General features: G+C 43.7%; 1 protein-coding gene across 3 annotated transcripts in view; it reads left to right on the forward strand.

The window, feature by feature from the left end:
- The window catches only part of ANKRD35 (ankyrin repeat domain 35), a 1062691-nt gene extending 1052352 nt beyond the window's left edge, over nt 1–10339 (forward strand). For all 3 annotated transcript variants that reach the window (XM_078670748.1, XM_078670749.1, XM_078670750.1), the window contains exon 13: nt 8494–10339. In XM_078670748.1, coding sequence (XP_078526874.1) covers nt 8494–8565 — 72 coding nt within the window. In that variant the 3' untranslated portion in view covers nt 8566–10339. The remainder of the gene's footprint in view (nt 1–8493) is intronic.
- Nucleotides 10340–11832: the final 1493 nt, after the last annotated feature.

The following is an 11832-nucleotide window of genomic DNA, read 5'->3' on the forward strand; positions in this document are numbered from 1 at the left end:
CGCGATCAGGTGAAGAGTGGACGCTTGACTCTGCAGCCACGTGGACCAGGAGGCGTCTTCGATGACCAGGATGGAGGCACGAGCTGTCCCACACAGGCTCTCGCTGTCGGCGGTGTCGGATCCGGGATTGGACTCAACAGGCCTTGGCAAAGGCAATCCACGTGGTGAGTGAAGAAAGCGTCTGGTGCGGACTAGGAGAGTCCGGGGTGCCCCTCTTTTGGAAGGGAGCAAGGGCCAGTCTGGAGCAACCAGACCAGCAGAAAAGATTCAAAGGTTCGTCGTCTAGGAGGCCACTAGCCAGCCGGCAAGTGACCAGACAACGCGTCGAGCAGCAACAAAGCAGAAGGGCCCCACGCAGATCTCGTGGATGCTGGAGAGCTGATCTTCGGTGCAGGGGCTGTTCAGGGTTGGGGCTTCTCAGTCCCCAAAGCACTTGGTCGAGTTTACCTCGGGAGTCGTGCTGGAAGCGAAGTGCAGGTTCGTTCAAGATGGCCGGTCCCACGTGTCTCGTTGCACCCACGGGTCTCAGCTTTGCTGCAGATGTAGGTAGAGGTCGGAGAGGTCTGGGAATCCGGGTCTCGTCGGGCTCTGAAGTCTGGATCCTCGAGGGAAGACGACAAAGTGAAGCCGCTGGACACTTGATGGTGCCTGCAGTTGCAGGGTGGACACTCCTTGTCCACAAGGGAGATTCTTCAGTCTTCTGTGGAGCAGAACGTCGAAGGCCAGAGTTTCTTCTTGTTGAATAGTTCAGGATAATCTAATTTGGAATGGGACCAGCTCCTACCTTTATTCTCCTAAAGGGGGCTGCACTACTGACTAGGTCCCTCCCCTGGGTGGGACCAGGAAGGGGGGTGGCTACACCCCCTATCCTTTGTCCGGTTTCCCGCCAGAGCTGGGGCAGGGATGCCCCAGCAACTGGTTTGAACCGGTGTATGCACAGGGCACCTTGTGTGCCCCAGGCATGTCTCATTCCTTTCAGGCCTCCCTACCTTAATACACAAAATCCTGTCTGGGGTGGTGCTAGCACCTCCCAAGGCAGGAAACCCTTTGTCCAAGCCATCCTCGCTGGAAAGACTCCCAGCAGCAGGAGGTCAGACTTGTGTCTGTGGTGGCAGCATCCATTTTGTGATGCTGAGGCTCGAGTTAACTTTAACCGGGGTTCACAGTTACATACATGTCGTGTCCCTCTAGAAGGGTGGAATGCTACCCCCGTCGCCAGAATTGGCGAGGGGGTAGTATTCCAAATCGTATGACACCTTACTCGACATGTTTTGATAATGTTATACCAGAGTTAGCATTTAACCGTGAGGTTGATAATGCACTTAAGAGTATATGGTATAGCGTTATCATGGAACAGCTATTAGGACTTGGTTCCGCAAGCTGCAAATGGGCTCAGCTCATGCCAGAGCACCATCTCACATAATTCCAAGCACTCTGCCTTCAGGATTGATAAGGCCTTCCATAGGAGTGACTGATAGGAATATATGTGTCCATTTTAGGGTTAGATATAGGTATACTATATCTACAGAAAAGGGTGTTTACACCACCTTGCCCCAGCTGTCGTGCAGCCAGTTGTGTCAGTTTTGGATGGCCAGCCAGGGGTGGCATAATACATGCTTCAGCCCCTGGTAGGCCCTGGGTACACCTATGCCCTGGATACCTAAGGTATACTGTACAGGGACTGATAAGGTGACTCAGTATCCAATTAGATATGTACCTAGGGTACATGGAGTCCATTTTAACAGAGAGAGCAGGAAGCCTGGGGTCCTGAATAGCAGGATCCCAGGCCAACTAAGTCAAAAACCAGCAAAACACCAGGCAAAAAGTTGGGGGTAACCATAGTCAGATATCCACCTTCCTACATATGCGATATACCAAGCAATACAAGTGCACTGAAGTAGGACTGCCAGCGAGGCAGATCGCGATCAACAACAAGTTTGTCATTGAACTCTGGAGCAGAAACGGGCAATCGCTTCCTTTGGCATCGCTGTGAGTAATTGAGGCAACGGAACTTGACGGTGGCCTCCAGGTCCAGACTGGCAGTTGCGGGCACCGGGCAATCCCCCGGTGGGCCGCAAGGGTGGGGGTCGGTTTTGGACCGCTGGGGGCCGTTTTTGTTTACAGGGCCGTTTTTGCAGCCTAGCTGCAAAATCGGCCCTGTAACAAAATCGTCCGAAAACCGGCCTCGGCAAAGAGCTCGGTCACACCCCTAACCCCCCTGGGGGGGCTGACCGAGCACTTTGCCAAGGCGGATTTTGGTTCCCAGTCCGACCTTGGTGGCCTCAGTGCAGCAAGGGCCACGACTCATATAATTAAAACAAATAAACAAATTTGTACCTCGAATTTCTCATTGTATATCAGTATTTAAGCCCATACAACAGAAAGATGCCTCAATCCATTTTAAAGAATGGTTATTGAATCAGGACAACAGTCCGTGATTGGATTGTGGTAATGTTGCTAAACAATTATAACTAGTATGCCTATTATGTCATGCCTGTGAAAATAAATGCTCCCCTACCACAAAGGGCATGTGTTGCTACTGTACCAATCAAATAGATTGACAAAATCATTACTAGTTACTCTTTGCAGGATACTTTACATTTTATGTTTTTTTGTAATTTCTATGCCCCGCCTAGGAAAAAATATATTATCCCGCTACTTAAAAACAAGGGGTTTGTTCAAGCAAAACCAGCTCTCCTTTACCTAAAGCAGTTAGACTCCCCACTTATTATGTTTGGTGTTGCAAATTTTTGGGTGGCTGCTTATCGTCTTAAAAAATGTATCAGGAACAGACAACATAACACCACTAGTGACAATTTATGAAATCATTGAAAAACTGTCCTTACTTTTTAAAATTATGTAAATATTTTAAATAGCTCAATTTTAACAATATCATCAATTTCACTGCAATTGTATTCCCCTGATTATGTATTTGTGTCTGTGTGCTTTTTATGATTTGTTATTAATCGAAATAAAGTTGTCTTGAACTGAACTTGAACTACTGTGTTGCAAAGGCCACCTTCCGCGTTTGGTTACAGCTAAATACCTTTGTTCACATTTTTCTGTGCTTTAAAATTAACAGCATGTGATAGGCATACATGCCGATCCACTGAGTGCAATATGGTATTTCCTACGTTTGTTGAGGTTTTTTAATGGATTGCAAACTATCCCGCTGCCCCAGTTTGAAATCGAACGCACGCACCCAGAGTGACGAAATCTTTCAAACCACGCAACCTCAATAGCTTACAGCGTGTTCCCCTCTCATTAATCACGGGTGAAACTCAAACTACGACAGTGACGAAACAGCTTGTTGTAGTATGCTGATCCTTCCCACAGCCGCAACCCGGCAAAGCCTCTGTGCACACAAAAAGGTGACACAATCCTTCAAATCCGCTGCACTGAAACTGAGCGCTCGCCCCAAGTCCACACAGCTGTTCGCTCCCCACTTAACTGAACAGTGTAATCCATCCCGTGGCCGGTCCAACACGATCGGATCAAAAACTAGACCACTACTCTCTCCACTACTTACGCTGCTCAACGCATCAAACGCCGCTCTGCCTTGTCACTCCCCAGGCCGTAATTCCTTGTCAGTCCGCTTTCACCCGGGACCTCGAGCTCCATGAAGAGGGCTCGCACCGACTGTCCTGCACAAATGCACCTGGAAAAGAAACAGAAAAGAAAAAGAATTAGAGCCTCTCTAGAGGCTGAAGGGGCAGACCGTGGAGCGCGGAGTCAAAGAGGCAGACTCCCACGCTCCCCTGCCTTTTCACCCCTTACATGCCTGGCCTTTCCTCCCTGGTGACCCGGAAGTGATTCCATCGCTTTCGGGTCACTGGGAGACCCAGGGTCCAATCCGCATTGAGGCGTGCCCGTCTCGTCATGGTAGCGCCTCCCCGGTGGGGGCCGGGGCGCCCGCCATACTTGTGGTGGGCCAATGACGGCCACGCCTTTCTCGCACATGGCTATGCATCGGCGCCCCTAGATTGTTTTGACGTATCTGTGCGCGCAGTCAGTCGGACGGGTGCTTCGCGAGCTTCTTGAAGCATCAGACAAAGAATGGCAGCTGAGCTGAAGAATTCAAAACAGTCAGAGGCATGTCAAACTTGTGCTTCTTTGTTGCCAAATGAATGCCATGAATGTAAGTGAATGGGTATCGACAAACATTCTAAATAGCCCTTTTCAAGATGGTGGTCTGTCCTTAGCGCGTTTTCCGAGGTACCCAATCAAAGATGATGTAGAGTCCTTTCACTGATGTCCCATATATAATGGAGGCAAGCAGAAGAGGAAGATGCATGCCAACAAAATTGTCCCCTGATTCTTCATGATGTTCTTCGCCCCTTTGCTATTAGTTTTTAGTTTAGTTTATTTGTTAACGGTTCAATTATTTAAAATCGTTACAGTAAAAGGCATGCAACCATTTGCCCCCCACCTTTAAACCTCATGGATAAAAAATGTAAAACGTCCTCCCTCAAGCGTGTCAATAAGACGGTGTGAATTACACCTACAGATGGAAAAAGCAACAAATGGGGATGCTGGCCATTTGTTATAATGGGTGCGTTCTCATAAACAATTAGGTTTATGACTTTAGTAGAGGCATATCACATCCTAAAACCACAAAATAAAGAAAGACTTAAAATCCAAAATTATTTAAAACAGATTGTCAAATCAGACCCTTACTATATGCTTCTTCTAGCCAAAGAGGGAGCATACTGTACCATGACAATGACCGAGAAGGGGTAAAGTGCAAAGAGCAATCCTGATAGCTTCCAGTTGTTGAATTTGCCACTTGCAGATGCTGGAGAAGACGCCTTCCGGTTTGCCGATAACTTTTGAGTTTGTGGGAGAGACTATTTAAATTGCGATGTGCTAGCCACTCAGGGACGGGTATTATTCGGTGGCAGCTCTGTAAGTGCAGACCTGATAGAATTTGTGAATGACCCATGTCTTGCCAGGTTGCATGCCGTATTTTCAGTGATATGCAAACAAATGATGGACGGAATGCTGAATAAATCATACATTCTCCCCCAGTCAAGAGATCTGGGTTAAATACATTGTTTTTTTGCTCACCATGCCACCCCAGTTTAGACCCAGCCATATGCAAATCAGCCTTGGCCCTGTGCCTCATGGGAACAGTCCAGACAACACTGCAAAGCCAGGTCCTCACTGGACCAGAAACAAGCATCCTGGGACCAGTTTCTCGGTATTACCCTTCATCAGCCAGGCTAGCTTGAATCCAGTGGCACAGTGAGCAAGGCATCCACGTCTGAGCATACCCATTCCACTTAGGATGAACAGTGCTATGCAAACAAATGATGGATGGAATGCTGAATAAATCATACATTCACCCCCCAGGCAAAAGATCTGGGTTAAATCCATTGTTCTTTTGCTCGCCATGCCACCCCAGTTTAGACCCAGCCATGTGCAAATCAGTCTGACCCTGTGCCTCATGGGAACAGTCCAGCCCGAACTGCCAAGCCATATCTTCCCTGGACCGGAAACAAGCATCCTGGGACCGGTTTCTGGGCATTACCCTTCATCAGCCTGGCTTGCTTGAGTCCAGTGCCACAGTGAGCAAGGGACCCACGTCTGGGCATACCCATGCCAAATGATGGATGGAATCCTGAATAAATCATACATTCACTCCCAGTCAAGAGATCTGGGTTAAATCCATTGTTAACCCAGATCTCTTGACACCTAAAAATCTTGTGCCGATTTAAATACAGGGGTAGGAATTCCATTCGGCCCCAGTGCCCTGTCTTTCAAACTATTTTTGTTCCTCATTTTGGTTCTAGCAGTTGGAACTTCTATGGATTCTAATCCTGGATAGAATGCCTAGTTCTTTTCACCTCCCTGATACCAAGGGAAGTTTTGTACCTTGCTAATCACTTCAGTATGCATCTTCAGTCTGAAATCAAATACAAGAATGCCAACGAGTTTCCCTTTGTCACTTTTGATTCCTAGCTTACGGAGACACTTTGCCCCTTTCATGTATACTCTTTTGAGCATAGTGCCTCAGTGGCTACTGGGAAGAGTCTCCCTTTCCTTCGGCAATCAAGAAGCGAACTCAGCAGTCCTCAGAATTCAGTGCTTGACTGAGTCTTACATTGGTTGACACAGTCTAACTTTGCCACATCCAGTTTTTAGTTATCAACGAGTGTCAACGGGAGGCCATGCTACTGGCACATGGCCAGGAGCCAATATCAGTGAATTTGGGTAAGTTGGGTGGAGATTGGCTGACAGCGTGATTTACTTGGATGGTAATATGAAAGTGCAAATGGTGTACACATTTCCACACTGTCCCTATTTTCCAGCAACAGTACTGGCTTATAAACAAGGTAAAGTGTAAACCTGAATGACTGTACAGCCTTTCGTGCTGGGAAACGTGGAAGGTACAAGTGCTTTAACATCCAAACAAATGATCATGGCAATTTAGGCTCCAAATATAGGTAAATGAAGAAGCTAGCGCTGCAGGGTGCATTTACTAAAGCACCAATGGAGAAACTACCTTCATGAGAATATCGAATTTGTGTTACATTTCTGCTTGCGGATGTTTGAGCATAAAAAAATCAATAATTTAAGGGTAATCAGTAGCAACTCTGCTCAGGGTGTCGGGGTGATGACCACAGTTTCAGATTCCTGGCACAATCCACAAGCTGGGTCCACTTGAGAAACAACAATTGTGTATTTAGCTCAAATGGCGTCTTTCAGCATCTCCCTTGGTAGCACTGCCTATTGAGCTGTGACATGAAATGTGTAAGCAGAACCTATATGATAAATGCTATCATCTGATAGACTTCTAGCTGCAGATTCCTTAACTTTGAATTTCCCAGGCGTCCGGCAGCTATATAGTCTCTACCAGATAATGCGTTACCGAAGATAAGTAACTTGTTCATCATGTCCTATCTGCGAAGTTTCTGAGAATGGATGGGCTGAACCAACCCGATGTCCTGTTACGGTCCCCTATGCATTGGATATCACAAATGGATTCACAATACACCTCCCTTTGCATGAGCTGATTACAAAGAGCTATTTTCCACAAGACCTTTTGAAACTATGCAGCTGAAAGGTCTGAATGATCGACCTGAGCAGTTTTTATAACATAACTGCAATGAACATGGCACAGGGAGTGGTTAAATACCGTATCTGTAGAATATAGGACATGTAAACAGGTGTTATCAAGAATGGAATGAAAATATTGCTGAAAATAGTTTTTTTTGTTTCTCTGTACACTGTTTATGAACACACATCTACTGTTCATGTAGACTGATGCGTTTATGGTTACATGAGTGAAAAAAGTATAAAGAAATTCAAAATCTGCTCAGGCCAATAAAATGACACTAAATACATTCTTGAATGACAGTTAAATGGGACAGCAACAGTGATTCAGGGACATCGTAAGGATTTTAGAGCCCTGGGCCAAACGTATTTTGGTGGCCCCTGTTTAAAAGAGCTTTTAACTTATTATAATTTCAGCCCTTTCATGCTCACTTTGACCAGGTCACAGACTGTGCACGGGCGCACTGGTCCCAATTCTAAATGTTTTCATCTAATATTCAGGGATAGTGGTGTGTGTTTTTAACATTATAACACAGCAGAAGCTCACTAATATTACTGCAGATAATCTCTCTGACACCCTCCCATTTTTGAAATGTGAGGTCCTGTTTTAATCTACAAGGTTTTTTATGGATGTTGCATGAAACATAAGCACAACATTTCTCTGCAAAATGTCTGTAATAGACTCTCACACATCACCCACATTAAAAATAAATTAAAGCAAAACAGTGTTTAAAACAATCTGTTAAAAAAATAATTCAAGGTTAACGGGGCAATACTCTCTGTAAAACAGAGCGGACTCTATTAGGGGGGCCTGAAAGCCTGGTGCCCTGGGCCAAAGCCCACTTTGCCCATGTCTTAAAACATATCTGCATGATGGAGCTGTAATGGGTGTTAGATCAACAGTATTTAAAAATTAAGCTGTCGCTATTAGAGGATGATTTAGTACTTCTTCCTGTGAGGCACGAACACACCGTTCTTCTGTGCACCATGTGTTTTGGATCAGTCACGCAATTTTTTTCCCATCAAATTGCTGCTGTAAAGCAATATTCATGATGGGTACTGGAAGGGACTCTGAAGTATTAAAATACTGCATAAGGTCTCCTTTAAAATCTTCTATAAAGCCTGGGCCATTTTGGCCCATGAATTTAAAAACTGCTTTAAAATGTGAGTAATGGACTCCATTAGCTAAACATGTCTATGAGGTGGTCAGGATTATTTGATAGGTGCAATATAAGTCTAGTGAGAACATTCTTAAGGGCTTTTTAAGTAGCCAATCTAGCTGAAAGGGTGGGGGCTATTGGGAGCGGGAAGGCCTAAAGATTTTTTTCTTCTGATTTTTAACAGAAGATTTGTATCCATCCAATCTATGAAAATTAGTATGAAAGTTTTTACAGGTGATAGAGCATTTTGATCTCAGTGTCTATTCACTTTTTTCAGGGCTTCATGGATGAAGAAGTGCATAGCTCGTTGCTGCGGATACGGAAGATACAGGACTCCATGATCTGCTGACCGGAGTAATGGTCAACAGTATGTGCCTTCTGGGTACCACATGGTTGGGGAAGATGGGTACCTCAAGTCTGACAGTTGTGAGGATCATTGATATTATCGGGATCTTTTTTCTTGTACAAGCAGAATCTGAAACAGACATCGACAAGACTCATAATGAACTCTGCACAAGATGGACCCCATCAGGGCAGCTCCTTCCCATCTTCCTCTGCTGCCTGTCTTTCCCCCGAGTTGCCTGTTCTCTCTAAAGTTATCTCGACAGTCTATTCTGGAGTTTCAACGTAAAGTTGCACTGGCCCAAGAGGACAATGGCAAAGCTTAGGTTTTAAATGAGTGACATCATTTGGATGTGTTTGTTTACCTTCATGAATGAATGCACAGAGTAGAAGCGACAAAGACATTTTTGAAACTGTAAAGTTAATATTTATTACTTGGGGGACTGGGTTTTTAAGACTTACTTTTTTAAGGTAACTTTGCAATCGTTTCTCGTCAAAAGATAGTATACAGATATTTAGTGGTGGTCATTGTAATGTGCGATTCCCTGTGAACACAATAGTGCTAAACAAGCCTGCCTTCAAAAGGCGCTGAACCAAGCCAAACAGAAATGAAATCTTTATACTAAAATAGATCTCAAACGCCAAAAAGATATCAAGAACATGCCAAGATTGGTGCTGCCCGTGGTCTCGATGCCTAGCTGAAATTGTTGGAACTATGCAGCCTTACCGTTAGGAGAACGAAAGAGAGAATAGCCTATTGCACAGTCCCAGAAATTCCTTTTCCCTTTCCTACAACAGACTGTGTTTATGGTTGTAGAAGAGATCCATGTGTCTGCTGCAGAGCAAATGAATCCCTAGTAGTAGTTGTAGTAGTAGCGGTTAACCAGTTGCAGATGAATGTATCTGTCGAAGAAGCCTCACGTACTACAAACTACCACATTGACTGCAGAAGAAACCTTCTGGTTCTAGTAGAACTTTACCCATTGAATCAGCACTTGAGTCATTGTAGAAAAGTAGTCTCTTACACCAGCATCAGAAATGGTGGTATTCCTATCAACATGTCATCCTTAAAAACGATTGCATACATAGTAATTTTCTTTTCTTTGTTTGATAAATCTCCTTCATGATACCAAAATGATTATAGTTCTCTGTAATAATGTTAAACAGGCCTGCCATCAGAGGATGCTAACCAAGTCAAACAGTATCGCCTGCAGTTCAAATGCAAAGATTGGACACCAAAGCCGCATTATGCCAAAAAGTGAAAGGGCGAGCCTGTAATACTAGTTCTAGCCTATTCTGACTTGCTTAAAGGGACATCTTGACATGTTTATCTATGCTGGTGCATCTAAAAGGTTAGCTGAGCTGGCATGTGGTGATTCTCAGCCTTACCTACCTATCGTTCACACCTGACTTGCATGGCCATTGTCTAATATCCCAATGCGGCTCACGTGTCCCTTCTTTGAAATACCCTGTTCACTCCATTTGGAATGAAAGATGAAGGACGGAGGATAAATTGAAGCTCCTTCTATCCCTATGTCATTATTAACGCATTAGAATTCTACAATAAGAGGGATGCACAAGAATGCCATTATGTGGTCTCAGTACTGACAGTATATTTTGGAGATGTTTTTTAAGGGGACGTGAATAAGAGGGCCTAATTCAACCTGAATGACTGTATGAAGTAAAATAGCCTTCTTTACACTCTCATTTTGATATTGACGCACTTTGTCTTACTGTATAAAGAGTCGCCTTGCCTGTAAAATAAAATTGTTTTTAATTAGGCTGTCCTCCATTTTTAGAAGAATATTCAACCTTGAAATAGGAAGTGAACTAAGAAAAGGACGGGTTCAGCCTTTCAGTTCGTTCTAGAAGCAGAGTTGCAAAGTATTGCATTTTCTTGGTGGCAAGTTCATGAAAATATCATATTTTGATTTGCGTCATTGCTACTGTAATAAATCGGATTAGTCCTATCTTCACTTAGTTAGACCCATGAACTGGTGCTAATGTGGCTGCAATCGCAACCTTCAACTAAACTTAAGCAACTCTAATACGTTTTGATTGGCAGATATGAGGAAATTGAAATCGAGTAAAAACATTTGTTGCAGTACTCCTAGTAGTCATAAAAGGACCTCTTTTCAAATTAGATAGAGGCATCCCCTTACATTTTTCTTCAAATTTCTTTAAATGTAGTGTTTCTCATAAATGCTTGGTCGACAAAAAAAAGATTTGTGGCAATATATTTAAACACCTTCATCAATGCCTGTCATTCTCACAATGTAGCATACTTCTTTTTAATCCTGGTGGTTCTTAAAGACAAATTCCACTTCCCTCCTCTCTCAAAATACATTAAGCTACCCTTCTTTACCCCTTGAGTGTGAATTTCAGCTGCTCATCTTTCCTTTATGGAGCTGAATTGCAACAACTCCAGCAGGCCATGAAGGGTAAAGTTTCCACTATTACACAGTTTTTTCTTCTTCTTAAGGTAAATTGTCTATATTCTTCTAAAGGTGTATTCCTTTTCTTCAGACCTGGAGTGGGGTATTACATAGGCCCTTCCCTCTACCCATTTTGGGCTTTTCTAAGCCATATAATAGTTTCCTCTTTATAGTTCTCTTCATGAATTTCGCCTGTCCCTGCAGCTGCTCGAAGATTAATTTTTCCTTTCCTTAAATATTTGCATACTCTTCCTGGCCTTCTTAACTATCGCACGTATCTTCATATTCCAAAGATAAGTTGGAAAAATATTTCTTTGCTCACTGACGAATATCTGCAACTTTACCTAACCAAGTAAGGACACATTTAATTTCTCTTTTCTGCTTCTGACATTTATCTCCCCATTCTGCTGCTACACAAAATCCCGATCACATTGAACCTTACACATGTGCTTCTCTCTAACTGCCTATGTACAAAAACAGGTATCTCACTTTTTGTCCACAACATGAGGATCCTACACATTTCCTACATTACCAATAGTCTTCCGCTTTATTGCTGCACATCTAGAAAAGTACTTTAATTACCTTCCTTGGCTCTCAAATTTCTACCTCCAGTTTTCAACCATAGGCAATTTGTTGCCTCCCCTTTTTACCTCTTAAAGATAAATAATCTAATAAAATATCTCATTTCTTCACTGCAGATATTTCATCCATCGTTACCATAAGGGATTTTCATTCACACTTCATTCCTAAATTTATTGTACCCGGAGTTTTCATCATCGCACCTAGATTACCTTTAAAGGGTTCACTCCATAAGGTATAGTTGTCTTATGCTCACCTTT

Source organism: Lissotriton helveticus, chromosome 12, assembly GCF_964261635.1.
Source record: "Lissotriton helveticus chromosome 12, aLisHel1.1, whole genome shotgun sequence".
Classification (NCBI taxonomy): Eukaryota; Metazoa; Chordata; class Amphibia; order Caudata; family Salamandridae; genus Lissotriton; species Lissotriton helveticus.